Source organism: Chlorocebus sabaeus, chromosome 8 (genome assembly GCF_047675955.1).
Source record: "Chlorocebus sabaeus isolate Y175 chromosome 8, mChlSab1.0.hap1, whole genome shotgun sequence".
Taxonomy (NCBI): Eukaryota; Metazoa; Chordata; class Mammalia; order Primates; family Cercopithecidae; genus Chlorocebus; species Chlorocebus sabaeus.
The window spans coordinates 1,427,071-1,447,751 of record NC_132911.1 but is presented as its reverse complement, the minus strand read 5'-3'; the positions used below and the strand labels follow the sequence as shown (position 1 = coordinate 1,447,751).

Here is a 20,681-nt window from a genome sequence, read left to right as displayed (position 1 = left end):
AGCCGGAGGAGGGGAGCAGGTATGGAAGCCGGAGGGGGGAGCAGGTACGGAAGCCTGGGGGGGGGGAGCAGGTACGGAAGCCGGAGGAGGGGAGCAGGTATGGAAGCCGGAGGGGGGAGCAGGTACGGAAGCCGGAGGGGGGAGCAGGTACGGAAGCCGGAGGGGGGCAGGTATGGAAGCCTGAGGGGGGTACGGAAGCCGAGGGGAGAGCAGGTACGGAAGTCTGATGGGGGGAGCAGGTACGGAACCCGGAGAGGGGGAGCAGGTACACAAGGCTGAGAGGGGAGCAGGTGTAGAAGGCTGGGGTGGGGAGCAGGTACGGAAGCCGGAGAGGACAGTAGGTTAGGAGGCGTCACTGCATCAGGGCGTGGATGAGAAACCACAGCACCCAAAAAGGACCACATGGACCTTCTTGGCTAGCGCAGGGAAGAGGTGGGGTCCAGGAGGCCACAATGGGGCAGCCGTGGTTCACTCGTGCTCCAGGCAAGGCGGCGTGGGTGTAGGAGGTACAGCTGCTTCCCGGGTTCTGGATTCCACATCCTTGATAGCGTTCCTCAGTGAGCGCAACCTGCCCGTGCAAACAACACGGGGCTTGTCGGTGTGGAATCCCTTACGGGTTGCAAGTTCTTTGGGCTGAATTCAAGACCTATCTAATGAAAAAGCCAATGTGTAATGAAACTGGAAAAAATAAAAATGTTAGAGTAAAAGGTATAGCTTATCTGGTGTCTCCTGATCTTCATCAAGCAGCTTGATGAAGTGCCTTCCCAGTGACCTCTCAGCATGTTTTAAGCCCAGCCTTGTTTCGGTGAGACAACAACTCCGAGAACTGAGTGGGCTGCCAGAGGGTCGTGCCCTGTCGGGGCAGTGCCAGCCTCTCTGGAAGCCCCTGGGCTGCTCTGCACCCTGCTGGGTGTGTTTGCCAGTTGCTGAATGAAAACTGTTGCAGCCGCCCGTGAAGGTAAAAGATGTTTGTGAACGCTTCATGATATGACAGATGCTGGTTAAAAAACTACAAGGAAAACTCTGGACAAAGTTTGCGTGGAATATTTCCTTTCTTCTTTTTTATTTGTAGAGATCGGATCTCACTATGTTGTCCAGGCTAGTTCTCAAGTCATCCTCCTGACGCAGCGTCCTGAGTAGCTGGCCTACAGGTGCCCGGCTTTCTTCTTTGTTCAAAGGTTAGAGTTTCCGTAGAAAATGATGATCTGGTGTATTTTCACCTCCTCCGTGAGAATCCCACGTTAGATCGGTCATGGCGTGAGGTTCTAGTGACGTCCCATTCAAGGGTTATTTCTGGTTTGATGTCGAGTGCTTGTTTTTGTTCTTTCTTTTTGATATTTCAGAGCTTGCCCACTTCTGCTTAAATAGTAGCCCGTTATTTTTCCATTTGTTTTTCTGTTATGAAACTCCTCAAGAATCTACTACTCATTGAGTTAACATACTGAATTTTTCTTTCTTGTGAAGTGATGTAATTCTATTACCACTTTATTGCTTTATTTGTAGATTATAGTCAAAGGCTAAATACCTTGCCTCATTACAGGGATAAAATGAAAAAAAAAAAAAAATCCCACAGGGATTATTGTTTTAAAGAAAGCTGTGACCGGGCCAGCATATTTTCAGCAGGCATTTAAACATAGTTTTTACTGAAAAAAGAAAATTCAAACTATCAGATTTTCAAAAAATGCAATAATCCTGATAACTGTTAAATTTAAAATGCTTATTACAATGAGACAGGCAGATGTAGAAGGAAAAAGATCAGCTAGAGCTGCCGTTCACTGAGAGCAGAATTTTTATATTTTCTCTAAACTGATGAAATAATGTGGTTTCTGTGTGTCTTGTGGTTTTAGTGGAAATGTTTTGGGAGATTTCTGTAATATGACAGGTGAAGGAGGCAGGCAGCAAGCACCTCCAAGCCAGCCATGGTGGAAATTTCTACAGTGATTATCTCCAGTCTTGTTTTCCGTAGCAGTTTTTCATTTAAATATGATGTTAGAAGCCTGCCAACTCTTGTTTGAAAATCTAATCACTTTTCTGTTTGTAAATCTATTAAGTGGAAACTAAAAAGGAATGTTATAAACCAATTTTGTTCTCTAGGAGTATTAGTCTGTTCTGCATTGCTGTAAAGGAATGCCTGAGGCTGAGTAATTTATAAAGAAAAGAGGTTTACTGGGCTCATGGCTCTGCAGGCTGTACAGGGAGCATGGCGCCAGCACCCACTTCTGGTGAGGCCTCCTCGTGAAGCTGCGGCTCTTGGGGAAGGCAGAGGGGAGCCAGTGTCCTATGGTGAGAGAAGGAGAGCAGGAGAAGGCGGAGGTCCCAGCCTCTTAAGCAGTCAGTTCTCCAAGAGCTCATCACCATGAGGTGGGCACCAAGCCATTCTCATGGGATCTGCCCCCATGGCCCAGACACCTCCCAGCAGGCCCCCCTTCAACACTGGAGCTCACATGTCACATGGGATTTGGAGGGGACACGGCCAGACCACATCAGTCTGTTTTCTCCTCCAGTGACTTCACATTGTAAAGTCACTCATGAATATTTGTGGTCTCTCTTATTTTAGTGAATCCCTGTAAGCGTGTGGTCCTGTCGGTTTTGCAGCTTCTCCTGAGCATCCACATTTTGAAATAGGTCCTTTCGCACTGATCTCATTCTTCACATCCCCAAATAAGCTGTGCAAGTATTTTCTCTGAAAGTCACACTTTCCCAAGAGACACTAGTTTATAAGGGTGATAGCAAAACTTTTGAAATTTTAGAGAATCACGAATGATCATTATTTCTAATATCTTCCAGCACCAAGAGTTTCATACCCAACTGTTAGATTTTAAATTCAGCAACTGCGTTTAGGAAGAGTTTAGAATTGAATAGGTTCACTTCCAGGGTCAAACTGTGTTTCTTTGTGAGATACATATATTTACAGTTTTTTCTAAGTGTCTAATTTCCAAAGAACACTTTACTGAAAGATTTTATTGGTATTTGGCTACGTCTTTGACTTGAAATAGCAAGTGCAGGCAGCAGTCCTTTCTGAGGATTATACCAAAGTGACTTAATTCCCCCGTGAAAGGGGCTCATTTCTACTGGGTGTTGCGGCATGTGAATTTCTGGTGGGGTGTTTTTCTGGGCCTTGGCCTTTTGTTGTTGTGTCTCTCATTTCTCAGCGCTGATTGCTTGGCCTTCTTGGTAATTTATTTGTTTTCCTGCAGGTTATTTTTTTCGATTGGCATTAAACACTCAGTCCTCTGCCTTTTTATTTTCCGGTGATTGCTTTTTGATGGGCACTAGAGTTTCAAGTTAAAACTTGCTCTTGCTGCTGGAAGCGGAGCATGTTGATGAGGTGTGGGAAGGCGAACAGAACCAGCCTCAGGCTTCTGGCAGACATGGAGTTGTTGTGACCACCAGGCACTTTCGTTTGGGCCACACAGCGTTGGGGGCTCCCGGAGCTCCTGCCGCACCAGCTGGTCCAGCGCTGTTGTTGTGGGTTCTTTTGTTTTCAACACATTGTAAATTAAAAACAGGCTTTTAACCTCTAACTTGATTTTTTTCAGTCTCCATCTGTAGCTCATAGACGTACACACACTTAGGTAAAAACACATTAGATCAAAAAGGAGCATTTCAACAAACCAAAAATGGCACATGCTTCACTGTGTTCTGGTTATTCTGGAGGGAAAAAGCCTTTCATTATGTCCTGCTTTTGGTGTTAGTCACCAAGTAGAGCTGGCCCGTTGGAAGACAGGCTGTGTTTACAAAATCAGGTCCAGATCTGCAGGAAACCACCAACAGTTCGTGGGGTCCTCATGTCATTCCTCTGACGATTCCAAGAACCAGCAAGGGCATCAGTGCCATGTAATGTGGTTTTGGTCTAAAACAGCTGATGATTTCTGTGTCAATAAACAGTGTGAGCACTGGTGTTAAAGGCCCTGAGTGCCTGGGCCAGGTGTGACACTCGACGCTTGTCAGCTCAGATGCTAAACCCAAAGTGGCACTGTGTCCGTGGGGTCTCTCCCAGCCCCAGCCTCCATCCTCTCCTCTCCAGGGCTGGGAGGAAGTGACATTTGTCTATGCATCTGCCAGCAATATTAGCTGGTGGAAAGTAATTATTAATATTTAATTTTGCTTTTTAAACTTTGCTCTTTTAAAAACTGATTTTAAAAAGTTAAAAGTATTTTTTTAAAAATACTTTATGATTTATATTTTAGCAGCTGCAAATATTTAGACATATATATTTGTCAGCAAAGTTATTTTTAGATACCGGGATATTTGTTTTAAACTGGGTTAAGATTTGTTAAAATTCTTGTTGAAGACAAAATCTCCCACTTTATAATGAGATACCCGTTTTGACATCTATTTGAGATCATCTGTTTTTGTGCCTGTTTACAGGACACTTTATGAATAATTCATTGGTCATGCATAATAAGACACAAAACCGGCCTTTGCCAATATTTAATATCAAAATCATGCTGTAACTCCTGTCAGTGAAGCGTTGTGCGGCACGCACTCGCCTTTTCGGTAACAAGGCTTTTACCAGAAGTAGCGGGGGCCAGCGTGGCTTCAGGCTCATTTCAGCGACGGAGCAGACACGGTGACCTCCAGGAGTGTGTGGGCCGCCGGGAAAGATGTTTTCCTTCATGAGGTTCTAGAACACCCATGCAAGATGGAGGCCCTTCAGCCACAGGTTTCATGAGATACTTAAACCAGTTTAGCTTAGGCTACCGAAAGGTGTTCTTTTTGCTTTAGTTTTTTTGGACGACCATGCTCAAGTTTGAATTTGAAAAGGGACATTGTCTTTCCCATGGCTGTAAACTGTATGGACCTTTCTGTGTTGACTGTCGTGAATTCGTGAATTAGCACATCCAGATCCCTACGGCCATCTTTCCACTCCCCCCTCCATGTGAAAACTCAGGATTTAAATGTTAAGGACTAAACTTCTATATTTAAATTGTAGTATTTGCTTAAGATTTTAAGCAGCCTGTTTTCCTGCATTCTTAAGTAGTTGTATGCTCTTCCTGGCATCCTGATTTGTTATCCCAGATACCAGCTTTGTCATCCTGTGCGTCTGTGGCTGACACTGGCACGGTGCGAGCATGCATCCTCATCCTTCCTCGTGGGCACCTCAGCATTCCACCTTCGGTCATGTATGTGGGTGACGCTGGCACGGTGCAGGCGTGTGTCCTCGTCCTTCCTCGTGGGCACCTCGGCGTCCTGCCATTGGTCATGTCTGTGTGGCCTGCATTTCCCTCTCGGACATCTCATTTGTCTTTGAGGGTGTCCGGGACATTCCTCTTCCTCCAAGGCCTCATTTGTGCAGAGTAGTTGGTGATTTTCAAGGACTGGCATGATGAGATTTTGTGTTCAGAAGACAAGAGGAGAAAGGTGCATGCCTAGGGCCCCGTCCTGCTTTCTAAATATTGGGCTCCTTGGAGAAGAGGCTGGTTCCAGGCCTAGGCAGAGGAAACACAAGATGAGCCTGCGGTACCTTGTAGGGCCTTGTGTGCTCATGGGAGGGCCAGGTGGGCTGGAGGGCGCTGGGTCCACACTGCGGCAGACCTTGTGGCCAGTGCCAGGACTATTTGAGCAATAAAATATATGTGGGCGGTACAGGGTGATGGTCTTTGGAACAAATGAAACATCTACGAGTCTTTAAGGTATTACATAACCCAAAGGTAATAATTCAATATATGTGCAAATGCGGGCCGTTCTTCAGTACAGAATTCCACGTGATAAACACCGAAGGAGTGAGGAAAGGAAGCCACTGAGGAGCCCACAGCCACGTCTTTTGCCGGCAGGACCCACCAGCAGATGCCGGAATTAGTGGGTGAGATTGAGGAGGAAAAGGATCTAGTCCCACGGTGTCTCCTCCATGGTGTCTGTTGGTTATAAAGGAAAGAGAGTCGCTTGGCCAGTAGAAATCCAGCAGACCTCACAGCACCTGCGGGCGACCGAGGGCGTCAGCGGAGAGAAGCATCCCAGCCGGATGTGGGCGCCAGTGCCCATCTGCAGTTCTGCAGAAGTGAATGACCTCAGTGTCACCCTGAGAACACTGGACCCAAGTTACAGCAATTCCAAAAAATAACTGCTGCAAGAGATGTCACAGTGGTGAAGGACGAGGAAAATGGGAGGAAAGTGAGGCCTTGAGGGTGGATGGGGCAGGATTGGAGTCTGGTCGATGCGTGAGCCCGCTGTTGGATGAGGGGTCACACAACCAGGGCTGGGATGGGGCAGAAACCCAAGTTTTCATGTTGAAACGGCCTCCCTGAGCCTCGCCAGGCCTGGGGCTTTCGTGTGGCAAAGCCCCGAGGGTCAGGCTCTCAGCCCCAGCAGTGGCCCCAGGCCCTGGGCTCCCGGTGAGAAGTGAGTCCAGGACCTGCCTAGGTGATCTATGGGGAAGCTCCTTAGGAGGGCGTTGGGGCCTCAGCATGTGGCCTGGACCCCCTGGTCTGCATGGTTCTGGGAACCACCCTTCCTGAATCTGCTCGTGCGGCGCCTCAGCAGGCTTGCCCGGGAATTGCAGAAATCTTAGTGGCTGAAGACCCAGAGGCCTTGGGGTTCTGTGGGCCCTGCAGGCTGCGCCAGCAGATTGATTCCTGGCATTCAGGTCGTGAGGCTGGGACCATGTAAATCTCTTCCGAGAGAAATGACTGTGTTACAGAAGGCGGAGCCTGTGACTCCCAGGGTGGCCTCTTACTGTCAGTTATGCCTGAGAAACCCCTGCCAGCTGTCACTCTGAATTTAAAGCCAGCTGACTTTAGATTGTTCCCGCCTTCTACTTCCATTTTGGAATTTTTATAAAAATTCTGAATGTACTGTACACCTATATCAGATGTTTTCATTTGAAACATGAAATTTAACAGTATTGTTAGAGAACCACTGTTACTTAGGCTATAAATATAATTTATTGCAGGCACTGGATGGAATTGAGTGAAAATGCTCCCTACCTATCTTTTTTCTTTAGGCGCATTCTTATGTTGCTTTTAGCTGAGAAATCTGCCTCAGGAAACCTTGAAAGACTGTTACCTGGGGCCCAACTCAGTGCGTTCCGACCCACACCCGTTCTGCGGTGTCTCAGTGCGCTCCGACCTGTGCCCTGGTGTGTTCTGTGGTGTCTCAGTGCACTCCGATCCCTGCCCTGGTGTGTTCTGTGGTGTTTCAGTACGTTCCGATCCGTACCCTATTGTGTTCTGTGGTGTCTCAGTGCGCTCCGACCCGTGCCCTGGTGTGTTCTGTGGTGTCTCAGTACGTTCCGATCCGTACCCTATTGTGTTCTGTGGTGTCTCAGTGCGCTCCGACCCGTGCCCTGGTGTGTTCTGTGGTGTCTCAGTGCGCTCCGATCCGTATCCTATTGTGTTCTGCAGTGTCTCAGTGCGTTCCGATCTGTACCCTATTGTGTTCTGCGGTGTCTCAGTGCGTTCCGATCCGTACCCTATTGTGTTCTGCGGTGTCTCAGTGCGTTCCGATCTGTACCCTATTGTGTTCTGCAGTGTCTCAGTGCGTTCCAATCTGTACCCTATTGTGTTCTGCAGTGTCTCAGTGCGTTCCAATCTGTACCCTATTGTGTTCTGTGGTGTCTCAGTGCGTTCCGATCCGTATCCTATTGTGTTCTGCAGTGTCTCAGTGCATTCCGATCCGTACCCTATTGTGTTCTGCGGTGTCTCAGTGCATTCCGATCCGTACCCTGGTGTGTTCTGTGGTGTCTCAGTGCGTTCCAATTCGTACCCTGGTGTGTTCTGCGGTGTCTCAGTGCGTTCTGATCCGTACCCTGGTGTGTTCTGCGGTGTCTCAGTGCGTTCCGATCCATACCCTATTGTGTTCTGCGGTGTCTCAGTGCGTTCCGATCCGTACCCTAGTGTGTTCTGTGGTGTCTCAGTGCGTTCCGACCCGTACCCTGGTGTGTTCTGCCATTTTCTTGGGGGTCAGCTGCCGTATTTCCGCAAACTCTGTCATCTGATGCTCGGTGGGGCCCAGCGTCTCCTGGCGGTGGCTGTTTAGTCAGGGCCTGCCCCACTCCCTGGGACTGTCTTGTGCCTGCCCAGCTTCAGGCGTTCTGCAACATTGCCTGGCTCTGACCATCGCCTGGGATTTCTCCGTAGCATTTTCCTAGCTCCAGACACTGGCAGGCAGCTGGGCCTAGGGAGACGACTTCAGCCACATGTCCGCGTTGGCTGCCCCAGGCCCAGCAAGGCTTTAGCTCTGAGCGCCCTGTCCTTGTTTGCAGAATTGGGTGGCTGGTTACGGTTTTGTCTTCGAATTTGTTCTGGTTTGTGAAGATGTTGGATAAAGCTCATCTTATCTGCCCACCATCTCCTCTGCTCGTCACCAGGTCGGTCATCTGGCATAGGACATTTTCTTCTTTGACATTTAAAGGAAATGTGACAATTGGATTTGTAGCTGAAGTCTTGGAACCTTCTTTTGAACATACCTGGGAGCACTGCAGTACATTTTTAGAAGCATTTCACAGACCGCCTGTTGCTCCCTGAGAGCCAAGGTGTCTCCTCCGGGCAGGTGTGCTTGAGGCAAGCCCTTTCTGTAGGGGTGAGACCCGCTCACCACGGCCAGCAGGAGCTTTTGAGGTGTCCTGTGCTAGAGCACTTGTGCATCATATTCAAAAATTAGCGTATGGGGACCCTCTCATTGCCAGGACCTCGTGAAGACCCTGGGGTCTTAGGGATCACATCGTTTCAGTTCAGGTTTTCCACTTAACCGGAGGTCATTTCCTCCCAGCAAAAGGAGCCTTTGCGCTCACTTGTTGGGAGCCGTGGAGGTGCAGAGTCTCAGGTGAGAGCCCCCGTGTTCGTGTTCACACTGCACCCTGCTTCCACTGAGCTCTGTGCTCAGGGTTTTCATGGTCCATCCACGGAGGACACGGGGAGTTCTGGTGATTGTTGCGTGGAAACGCACACGGTGTTCTTAACAGCGGGGCCTGTAGGGTGATTTCTACCACGTGTTTGTCCGAGAGGCCCGAATTAGGAAGGGTTTGTGCCTTCAGCTACAGTGTCCCCATGTAGGGCCATGGAGCCTCCCTGCCTCGCCTAGAAGCCACCCCCAGCATCTCCTCTCAGGGAGCCCATGACAGATCCCTGCACGCCTCCAGTCAGGCCAAGTCCCCGCCTCCCTGTTCCTAAAGGCACCAGGTACTTGTGTCAGGAGTGCTGATTTCTGCGGTGTGACTTTTGGTTATTCCAGAGCAGCTGTCTTTTTTCTAAATTTTATGAGGTTAAAAGAATTCATTTCATTAACTTTTCCCCGCACTTTATCCACTATGCTATTTTGAGATCAATGGCTGTTCATTAACCACACTTAACTCAGGGCAGAAATATTTATTCATTATGACAGTTTGTCCCCACAGTTTAAACAACGTAAACAAAAACAAGCAAAGTAAAGAATCTCTGTTTAGTGGCTAAACCACGTCAGGAGCACGGAATTCTCCCCAGTCGCAGTTGTTGACACATTCAGTTTAAGGGAGAAAGTGCAGACCACGGGTTCCCAGAGGGCGCGGGGTGGTGCCTGCCCTGCCTGAGGGCCCCCCAGACCTGCTCCATTCACACATCTGGCTCCAGGCGCTGTGGGCCACTGACACCATCCACCCAGGACCACAGCCCCACTGATGGGTCACGGCCTGCGTGTGCCTCAACCTCACAGGGAGGAACCAAGCGACCTGGAGCCAGAGGTAGCACCTGCGGGCAGTGCACGGCCTACTGGACGCAGGGTGATGCCGTGGGGAGAGGGTCAGTTGATGGCAGGATGGTGGGGGATCCTCTAGGGCCGGCCTCAGGGGTTTCTCTGAGGGGCAGAGTCTGGGGGATCCTGGTGTGCAGTGCCCAGAGTGGGAGGACCAGGGACTTGGGTCTCCATTGGTGCTTTCAGGATGTGTGTGTTTGTGTAAAAGGCATGTGTGATTCAGGTAAACTGCATAACTGGTTCTTTTTCTTCCTTTTCTTTTCATCGGTTGTCCATACAGTGTTCGTTGAGAAGGTGCTGCAGAGACTTTTTCCTCGTGTCCCAAGTGGCCAAGGAAAGAGGGAACCCCAGACGCTGGCTGTCCAAAGTCCACCAAAGAAAGTGGCCTCTGAGAAAGTGAGCCAGAAACATGCTCAGCCTTTGACAGGTGAGGTTGTCTGCAGATGTGGGTGGGTCTCAGGGACTGAAGTTAACCTCTGTCGTCATCACTTGCCCTGGAGAATGTGTCTTCTGGGCCTCGGGCTTCTGTCGCAGGTCTGCACAGGGCTCGCAGCAGGTGGGCAGGGCAGGCATCACTGTCCACACAAGCTCTGCCAAGGCCCCTGTGGACTCCCCAGCCAAGGCCAGGTCAGGGTGCTGCCTTTTTGGGGTCATTTACTCGTGTGCTCTGAAGATGCCAATTGGACTATAACTCAGGTTTGGCCCAGCCTTTCTGTCCTCTGAGGAAAACAGGCACCTTCCCCACCACAACACCGTGTCCCCAGTCACTGTGGTGGCCTCCTTGACCCCGTTAGCTTGTGCCCACTCAGGGACAGACTTCTGATGTTCTTGTCCCGTGGTCTTTGGCAGACGTCTGTCCCATGACAGTCCCACGTAAGCTCTTGGTGGCTGCAGGATCATCCGCCGTGAGGGTCCCATCAGCTCCGATCCCTGCAGTGCACTCACTTGTGAGACTGTGAGAGACCCCCGCTGAGAGACACGGAAGAGACCACCTGAGTGCGGCATGTCCTACTGAGAGACGCGGAAGAGACCACCTGAGTGGAGTGCATCACACTGAGAGATGCGGGAAGAGACCCCCTGGGTGGAGCGCATCACACTGAGAGACAGAGGATTAGACCACCTGTGTGTGGCACATCATACTGAGACACCCGTGAAGAGACCACCTGGGTGGAGGACATCCCACTGAGAGACATGGGAGTAGAACGCTTGTGTGTGGCACATCCCACTGAGAAATGCGGGAAGAGACCACCTGGGTGCAGCACATCCCACCGAGAGACACGGGAATAGACCGCTTGTGTGCAGCACATCCCACTGAGAGACACGGGAATAGACCGCTTGTGTGCAGCACATCCCACTGAGAGACGCAGGAGGAGACTACCTGGGTGCAGCACATGTGGGCGGGTCCATTCTGTTGCCCAGTAAACACATAAGTCCATAAAGCCAGACGTGGGTTCCTGGGTGCCATTTCTGGGGATCTCGTTCGTGTTTCTTTAGCGGTGGTCTCTCACTGGGCATTTGTTTGCCACCCATTATGTTCCTGAGAGCTGCACGGTCTCTGGTTTTCACACACCTTATAATGGAGCCGCTCAATGGGATCTCAACAGGCAGTCCTTGTCATCCCACAGATCACCTTCCAGCCCCAAGGTCAGATCTCCGTTGACTGTGAACACATTTTCCCACAGACGTAATATTCTGTGTGGTGATTCCATTTCCAGGCCCCCTCAGAAATCCTGTCTAACCTGCGATGTGATGAGTGCCATGGACACCATTCTGGTCCAGGGTTGAAGACAAGTGAGAAGGAAAAAGTTTCTTTCATGTCTCCTAGATACGGGGTTACACTAAGCATGCTTTTCCTGTGAGACAAATCCATGTATTCCATGTTCCTTTCTGCATTTTTCCCACATGGCGTAATGTTTTCAAAGGGTACAAGCTCCCAGTGTAGTAGGGATAACATTCCAATTAAGGAGTAAGTGACTGCTGCTGGGCATACTTTTACCTTTTAAAGAATATACCTGTTAAAGGTTGAATTGCCCCTCCCCACAACCGCCACTAGCAAATTTGTAAGTGGAAGCCCTAACCCCCCGTACCTCAGAATGTGACTGTATTTGGAGATGGGGTCCTGAAGTTGATTAAGGGTCAATGAAGTTGTCAGGGTACGCCCTAATCCAATATTACTGGTGTCCATATTAGAAGATGAGATCAGGACACACATACATACAGAAGCTTGACCCTGTGACAACAGAGAAAACAGCATTTGCAAGCCAAGGTCCAGAACCAGCCCTGCTGAGACCATGACCTTGGCCTTCCAGTCTTCCGGGCTGTGAGAGAACACCTATAATCCCGGCTGCTCGGGAGCCTGAAGCAGGAGAATCACTTGAATCCGGGAGGCAGAGTTTGCAGTGTGCCGAGATTGCGCTACTGCACTCCAGCCTGGGCGACAGAGCAAGACTCTGTCAACAAAACAAAACAAAACACAGTATCATTTATATTACCATCACCCCCCCATAATAACATATTTTGGTGTAAATCTAACAAATGTGTACAACATATATATGAAGAAACTATAGAATTCTGATGAAAGAAATCAAAGAAGATTAAAAATTGAGGAGATATTCCATGTTCCCGGATAGGAAGACTCAGTATTATAGAGATACTCATTCTTCCTAACTTGATATACACATTCAATACAATCCTGATTAATATCCCAGCAAGTTATTTTGTGGATATTGATAAACTGATTCTAAAGTTTAGATGGAGAAGCAAAAGACTAAAAATAGCCAGCAGAATATTAAAGGAGAAAAATAAAATCAAAGGACTGGCATTACCTGACTTCAAGACTGACTTATTATAAATCTACAGTAATCAAGACAGTGTATTGTTGGCAAAAGAGCGGACACATAGATTAATGGGACAGAATAGAGAGTACAGAAATAGACCCACATAAATACTACTGACTTAAGTCATTTGATAAAGGAGCAAAGGCTATTCAGTGAATGGTCTTTTCAACAAATAGTGCTGGCACAACTAGACATCCATATGCATAAAAATATAGACGCAGACCTTAAATCTTTTACAAAAAAATCTTGTTAAAAATGGATCTGGGCCGGGTGCGGTGGCTCACGCCTATAATTCCAGCACTTTGGGAGGCTGAGGCGGGCAGATCACGAGGTGAGATCAAGACCATCCTCGCTAACACGTTGAAACCCCATCTCTACTAAAAATTCAAAAATTAGCTGAGTGGGGTGGCACGCACCTGTAGTCCCAGCTACTCGGGAGACTGAGGCAGAAGAATCGCTTGAACCCGGGAGGCAGAGGTTGCAGTGAGCTGAGATGGTGCCAGTGCACTCTAGCCTGGGCTACAGAGCAAGACTCCATCTCATAAGGAAAAAAAAAAAAAAAAAAAGGATCTTAGACCGAAATGTAAAATGCAAAACTATAAACTCTTAGAAGATAATATGGGAGGCAATCTAGGTGCCCTTGGGTTCAGCAGTGACTTTTTAGCTATGACACCAAAGGCTTAATCAATCAAAGAAAGAATTGATTAGTAGATGTCCAGTTGATAACTTGGACATCATTAAAATTAAAATCTTCTGTTCTGCAAATGACACTGTCAAGAGAATGAAGAGACAGGCCACAGACTTAGAGAAAATATTTTCAAAAGACATATCTGACAAAGGACAAATATTCAAAATGTTTCAAGAATTCTTAAAACTTAAGAAAATAGGCCAAAGATGTGGACCTCACCAAGGAAAATATGGTGCAAATAATCCTATGTAAAGATGTTTCACATCATATGTCATCAGGGAAATGCATATTAAGACAATGAGACACCATCATACACCTACTAGAGTGGACAGAATCCAGAACTGACACCACCAAATGCTGGAGGCACAGGAGCTCTCATCACTGCAGGTGGGAATGCAAAACAGGGCAGCCGCTTTGGAAGACAGTTTGGTAGTTTCTTACACAACTAAACATACTCTTGTCTGTATGATCCAGCAGTTATGCTCCTTTTCATTTATCCAAATAGATGGAAAATGTCAATAAACCTGCACATGGATGTCGATAGCAGCTTTATTCATAACCGCCAAAACTTGGAAGCAGCGAAGATGGAAGATGTCCTTCAGGAAGTGAATGAATAAACAAATTGTGGTGCATCCAGACAACGGAAAATTATTCAGGGCTAAAAAGAAATGAACTATCAAGCTATGAAAAACATGACGGGACCTTAAACGCTTACTGCTGAGTGACAGAAGCCAGTCTGCAAAGGCCACACGCTGTGATTCCAACTCTGTAACACTGTGGAAAAGCAGAGCCGAGGAGACCCTGAGAAGATCAGTGGCTGCCGGGGACTGGGAGGAACAGGTGGAGCCCAGAGGACTTGCAGGACGGCGAAACGCCCTGTACGATGCCGTCATGGTGGGTGCATCTCATTCTGCATTTGCTCCCACTCAGGATGTACGAGAGTGAACCGCAATGTAAACTGCAGACTGGGGTGGCAACAGTGTGGCAGCGTCAGTTTATTGATTGTAACGACGTACGACTCTCATGGTGATGGTAATGGGGAGCATGTGCACTGTCATGCCTTACAAGGAGCAGGCCGTCCCTAACATTTCCTGTTTTTCTCTGAATTTTACTGAATCAACATTTTTAATCTTTTCTAAAATTGTATCTTTAGGGTCGATTTGCTTTTTCTTTGCTCTAACCTAACAAAAGTTTTAAAGGTGATCGTTCACCAATAACATATCTGGTGGTAGGAAGATGAAATTAGGTGGGGCAGTTGAAGCTGTATGCATGGATGGATGATGGATCATTTCTAAGTGAAAAAATATTTGTAAATTCCAGGCCAGTTTCCTTCTAGAAGATATATGTTTTCTTGCCTAAAGTGATTGGCTTTTCACTTTTAAAATCACTATTTAAAAATAAACACTTCAAGACCTCCTTTTCTCTCTGAAATTGTCAGGAGACAATTCTTCGTGTCACTCTTCCTGTTTTATTTTACTAAGTTATGCACTCATGCAGCAGTGGCATATGGGAAGCTTACAATGTCAGGATGATTATTTCAAGTTGGTGTTGAAAGAGTTCTGATTTTTAACTGGCTGGCCATTGTGATTCTGACAAAGCACTTGCCCTTTGAAGTTGTTGGTGATCCTTTGGATGACATCTTTTCACAGAGCTTCAGCATTCAACCACTTCGTTTCGGTGGCATTTGTAAGATGCTGTTTAATACGCAGATGTTGAATTAAAAGTCAAAATACTGATGTGAGTTGACCTAGTCTCACAGGGTGAAAAATTGTTTTTCCAGGGAGCAAATGAGGTCGGGTGCACAAGCCTTTTGCTGAACCATTGGAGCCATGTCCAGGTGGAGGTGCCAGCGCAGAGTCAGGACTGGTGGGCACACCCCAGAGAAACAGACTATGGCCCTCGAGGGAGGACCCCACCAGGGTGAGCGTGCAGACGCTGCCCCTGCTTCGGTTCCCTTGGTGACATGGTCTCCCATGTGATTTCGGAGGGTTCAGACTCTGGTCTATCAAGTCTAATGTCCTTGGGTGAGTTCCCTGGACAGTTGAGACCCTTAAATTACTTGGCACTGGCTTCAAAGGGAATTTGTGATGATGAGGTCGTGTCACAAGGGCGAGATAGGTAAGGCTGCACCCCAGAAAGGTAACCTAAAATTTACCATTTCAAATTAACCAATTCAAAGTACACAATTTAGTGCTTTTTAGTATATTGACACTGTTGTACAGCCATTCCATTACCACCATCTAATTCCAGAATATTCTTACCACACCAGAAAGAAACACCTTGACCGGGCACAGTGGCTCACCTTGTTATCCCAGCACTTTGGGAGGCCGAGGTGGGTGCCTAGGAGTTGGAGACCAACCTGGGCAACATGGCGAATCCCCTGTCTCTACCAAAAAGTACAAAAATTAGCCAGGTATGGTGATGTGCATCTGTAGTCCCAGCTACTCAGGAGGCTGAGGTGGGAGGGTCACTTGAGCCTGAGAAGTCAAGACTTCAGTGAGCCAAGATTGTGCTACTGCACTCCGGCTTAGGCAACACGGTGAGACCCTGTCTCAAAAAAAAAAAAAAAAAAAAAACTCCTCCTCATCCCTTAACCACTCAGCCCCCATTCCCCACTCCCTCTAGCCTCTGGAAACCACTAATCTGTTTTCTTTATAGATTTGTCTGTTCTGAACATGTCATATCAATGGACTCATACAACGTATGACCCTTTGTGTCTGGGGTGTTTCATGTAGCATAATTTTTTAAAGGGTCACTCCTGTTGTCGCGTGGGTCAGAACTCACTTGCTTTTTTAAGGCTAATATTCCATTGTGTGGATGGGCTACATTGTGTTTCTCCATTCGTCAGCTGATGGCCGTTCGGTTGCTTCTCCTTGTTAGCTATTGTCAGTAATGTTGCTATGAGAATCCATGCACATGTTTTTGTGTGGCCTGGCGTGGACGTATGTTTTCGATTCTCTTGGGTTTATACTTAGGAGTGGAAACGCAGGGTCAAATGGTAACTCCAAGTTTATTTTTTTCAGAAACGGCTGGACTCTTTTCCACAGCAGCTGAACCATGTTACATGCCCACCAGCGTCGTACAAAGGTTCTCGTTTCTCTACATTACATGCTCACTAACACTTCTTTTGTTTTTGTTTTTGTTTTTGTTTTTTTTTAGATAATAGCCACCCTTGTAGGTGTGAAGTGGTATCTCATTGTGGTTTTGCATTTTTCCGACGACTGAGGATGTTGAGCATCTTTTCCTGTGTGTTGTCCTTTTGTATATCTTCTTTAGAGAACTATCTCTTTACATCCTTTGCCCAGTTTTAATTGGATTGTCTTTCTGTTGCTGAGTTGTAGGAGTTGGTTGTACATTCTCCATACTGAGTCCTCATCAGATACCTGATTTGCAGATATTTCGTTCCATACCGTGAGTTATCTTCTCATTTTCTTAATGGGGTCCTTTAAAGCCCCAAAGTTTTTAATTTTGATAAAGTTCAATTTATCTATTTTTTCTTTTGTTGCCTGTGTTTTTTATATCATATTTAAGACATCATTGCCTAATCAAAAGTCACAAAGATTTATGGCTAGGTTTTCTTCTAAGAGTTTTATAGTTTTAGCACTTATGTGTAGGTCTTTGATCCATTTTCAGCTGATGTTTGTGTATGGTGTGAGGTAGAGCGCCAACTTCATTCCTTTGCATGTGGGTATCCAATTGTCATAACACCATTTGTGGAAGACATCACTTCCCCATCAAGTGGACTTAGCACTCTTTGAAAATCAGTTGGCAGCCGGGTGCGGTGGCTCACACCTGTAATCCCAGCACTTTGGGAGGCTGAGGTGGGTGGATCACTTGAGGTCAGGAGTTCAAGACCAGCCTTGGCCAATGTGGTGAAACCCCGTCTCTACTAAAAATACAAAAATTAGTCAAGCGTGGTGGCGGGAGCCTGTAGTCCCAGCTACTCAGGAGCCTGAGGCAGGAGAATCACTTCAACCTGGGAGGCAGAGGTTTCAGTGAGCCGAGATCACACCACTGCACTCCAGCCTGGGTGACAGAGTAAGACTGTCAAAAAAAAAAAAAAAAAAAAAATCAGTTGGCCACAGATGTGGGGTTTATTTCTGGACTCTCAATTCTATTCCATTGATTTATGTCCATCCCGTGTCTGTACCATCCACCATCTTGTTTTGACTGCTGTAGCTGTGTACTAAGTTTTGAATTGAGAAGTGTGGGTCCCTCTACTTTGTTCTTTTTCAAGACTCAGGGTCTCTTGCAATTCCATATTAATTTTAGGATCAGCATGTCAATTTCTGCAAAAAAAATAAATCATTTGAAGTTTTGATGGGTATCGCCCGAGTTTGTAGAACACTGGGCAGTATTGTCTTCTTAACAATATTACGTTGTCTAGTCCCTAACTTCAGGATGTCTTTTTATTCAATTAAGTCCTCTTTAATTTCTCTCAACCATAATTTGTAGTTTTCAGACTGCAGTTTCTTTTTTTTTTGAGACAGAGTTTCACTCTTGTTGCCCAGGCTACAGTACAATGGCATGATCTTGGCTCACCACAATCTCCACCTCCCGGGTTCAAGTGATTCTCCAGCCTCAGCCTCCCGAGTAGCTGGAATTACAGGCATGTGCCACCACGCCCCGCTAAATTTTTTTTTGTATTTTTTTAGTAGAGATGGAGTTTCTCTGTGTTGGTCAGGCTGGTCTCAAACTCCCAACCTCAGGTGATCTGCCTGCCTCGGCCTTCCAAAGTGCTGGGATTACAGGTGTGAGCCACTGCGCCTGGCCTTATCTTTTTTTATATTTTTCCTTCCAGTACTTCCAGGACGTAGAAAAGTTTTACCCTTTTTTAAAAAGTTTATTCCAAAGTATTTTATTCTTTTTAGTGCTGTTGTTAAGTGGAATTGCTTTCTTTTTTGTTTGTTTTCTTTTGGGAACGTTTGGTGTTTGTGTGTGAAAATGCAAGGGATTTTGTGCATTGACTTTGTACCTGCAGTTTTGCCGAACTAGTTTATTAGCTCTTACAACTTTGTTGTGGGTTCCTTAGGGTTTTCTATATGCAGTCACACATCACTTAACAATGATAATGCATTCCAACAAATGCATCCTTAGAGGATTCCATTGTTGTGTGAGCAAAGTCTGCTTGCACACAGGAGACGGTGGAGCCGGCTGCAGCCCTGGGCTGTGTGGCACAGCCTGTTGCTCCCAGGCTGCTTGCCCGGTCAGTACATGCCTATGCTGTAACACGATGGTGAGTGTTCATGTATCCAAACGTTAAAGAGGTACGGAAAGTGCAGAGTTACCATCTTCAGGGTCCGCGTTATCTTGAGGCTCTGCCATCCCACACGCAGCCAGCCCTTCACCAGCGTCTTGTGTGGTGCATCACTGTGCAAGATGCTGTCATCTGTAATTTCAGGTAGTTTTACTTTTTCCTTTGTGAGTAAAGATAGTTGTACTTTTCCCTGTCTAGTCTGGATGCCCTTTGCTTCCTTTTGTTGTTGTTGTTGACTGATTACCCTGGCTAGGAGTTGTGCTATGATGTTGGCAAAAAGTGCCGCGAGTGGGAATCCTGGTCTCATTCCTGATCTTGAGGAGGAAGCATCCCCGTTTTCACCATCCTGTATGATGTTAGCTGTGGGTTTCATATGTGGCCTTTGTCATGTTGAAGAAGTTCCCTTCTGTGCCCAGTTTATTGATTTTTTTTTTTTTAAATCATGAAAGAGCAGCATATTTTTTGAAGTGCTATGCCTTGGAAATGTTAAAGGAAAAATGTTATAATTTACTTGCACCTGGAAAAAAAGAAGTCTTGGCCGGGGCAAAATGATGAAATCACAATAAAAAAGGTAAGAACCGTGGGTCACTTCTGCACGGGCCATCGCGCAGGGTCCATTGAGATGCGTGTCCAGGAGGAGGCCTGCTGGATATCAGGGCTGGGCCGAGTGGTGCCCTGTGAGGGACAGGAGGCAGCTGGATGAGGATCAGTGCCCACATCCATCCTTGGACATGAGACGGAGGAAAATGTTCTTGTACAGTTAGGACAAAGCATGGTAATTATGGCAATGATTTAACCAGTTGATTGATATTTGTTCACTTCACACGATCTGTTTCTTTGGTTCTAGAAGAGTGTTGATAATTCCATTTGTCCCAAAGAAAGACTAATTTGTCAACAACCAAAATAACCAGGGTGTGCGCATTTCGGTAAATTTCTTTCACTGAAGAGCCCATGTTGAACTTTATTTTTAAGTTGTCAGTTATATGTTGCATATATTTTAGATTCAAATAATTCTCCAGGAATTATTAAAAACAGCAGTGCCCCTCACTCCAGTCACAGACCCTCCAGCTCTGCGGCGGCTGCTCCGGGATAAACCACCCCCCGTTTCAGAGTCACACACTTACACTGTTGCTTCCTGTTTTCTTCTTTTTTGGCAGGGAAGGAGGGGATTAAATCTTATGGATTGACTTTGGAAACTAAGGATTTCTTTTTTTTTTTTTAGCACCTTCCCCCACCATAGATGCATATTTTTTACAACCCCTGTCCTTCCAATATAATTTTTTCAAAATGTTTGTACATCAGTATTGTTTACATGTTTATGTCTCCGTAAATACAGTTTCTTGCTGAGTCACGTAACACATGATTATTCCATTTTGTGAAACCTTTAGTGGAGTGAGCGGAGCTTTAGTAGAGTTAATAGTTTTCTTGGATTTTTACATTTTCTCCTGAATACTTAATAGTACTAATTTCTCCCCACACTTCCCTGTCCTTGTTCTATGGTCAGACACATTCAGGGCTCAATGAGCTTCATCTTTCGTGGCCTCTTCCAGACCGTTCCACCCCCAAGCGTGGGCCGCCCCCAAGTCCTTGCTGTAACTCCCCGTCTCGCCTCTCCCAGGGGCTTCCTTTGTTATCCTGGGCCTCAGTCTTTTCATTTCTTGGGTTTGCTTCCATTTTGTTGAAACACATTCCCTAGTAACCTCCTGAACAATGGTTTTTGGGAGATAAATATTTTAGAGATCTTGAAGGTCAAGTGTACCTTAATTCTTCTACTTAAAATTTGTTTTTTGGGGTGTAGAATTCTGGGCTAAATAATTGTCTCTCACACTTTAAGACTTTTAACATCCCGTGTCGCTGTGAGAAGGCAGTTGCCATTCTGGTCTCGATTCCTTTGGCTACAAGCAGTTTTCCTCCCTCGCGGCAGTTTGAGGTTTTGCTTCTGGCCTTCATGTGGTGGAGCTTGGTGCTGAGATCTTGAGCGTGGTCTGTTTTCATCTGTCGTGGCCTCCGTAGTCTGGGAACGTGTGCCGCTCTCTTGTTTCCTTGATCATTTCCTCCTCTTTGCTTTCAGTCTTCAGTTTACGGAATTCCTGTCATTCAGACATTGAGTCTCCCAATAGATTCCCTTTTTTTCTTACATCTTCTACCTGATTTTTTATGGTTTAGTGGTTTAAGGCCACTTTCTGGGAGATTTTCTCAAACTTCATCTTCCACCCTTCCTGCTGCACCCTTC

The 20,681-nt window shown here is 46.6% G+C and overlaps 1 protein-coding gene across 1 annotated transcript in view; it reads left to right on the top strand.

Moving 5' to 3' along the window:
- ERICH1 (glutamate rich 1) overlaps positions 1 to 20,681 on the top strand; it is a 59,103-nt gene that overhangs the window by 5,071 nt on the left and 33,351 nt on the right. The window contains exon 2 of the mRNA XM_007961571.3: positions 9,947 to 10,093. Within this exon, the coding sequence (XP_007959762.3) occupies positions 9,947 to 10,093 (147 nt within the window). The remainder of the gene's footprint in view (positions 1 to 9,946; positions 10,094 to 20,681) is intronic.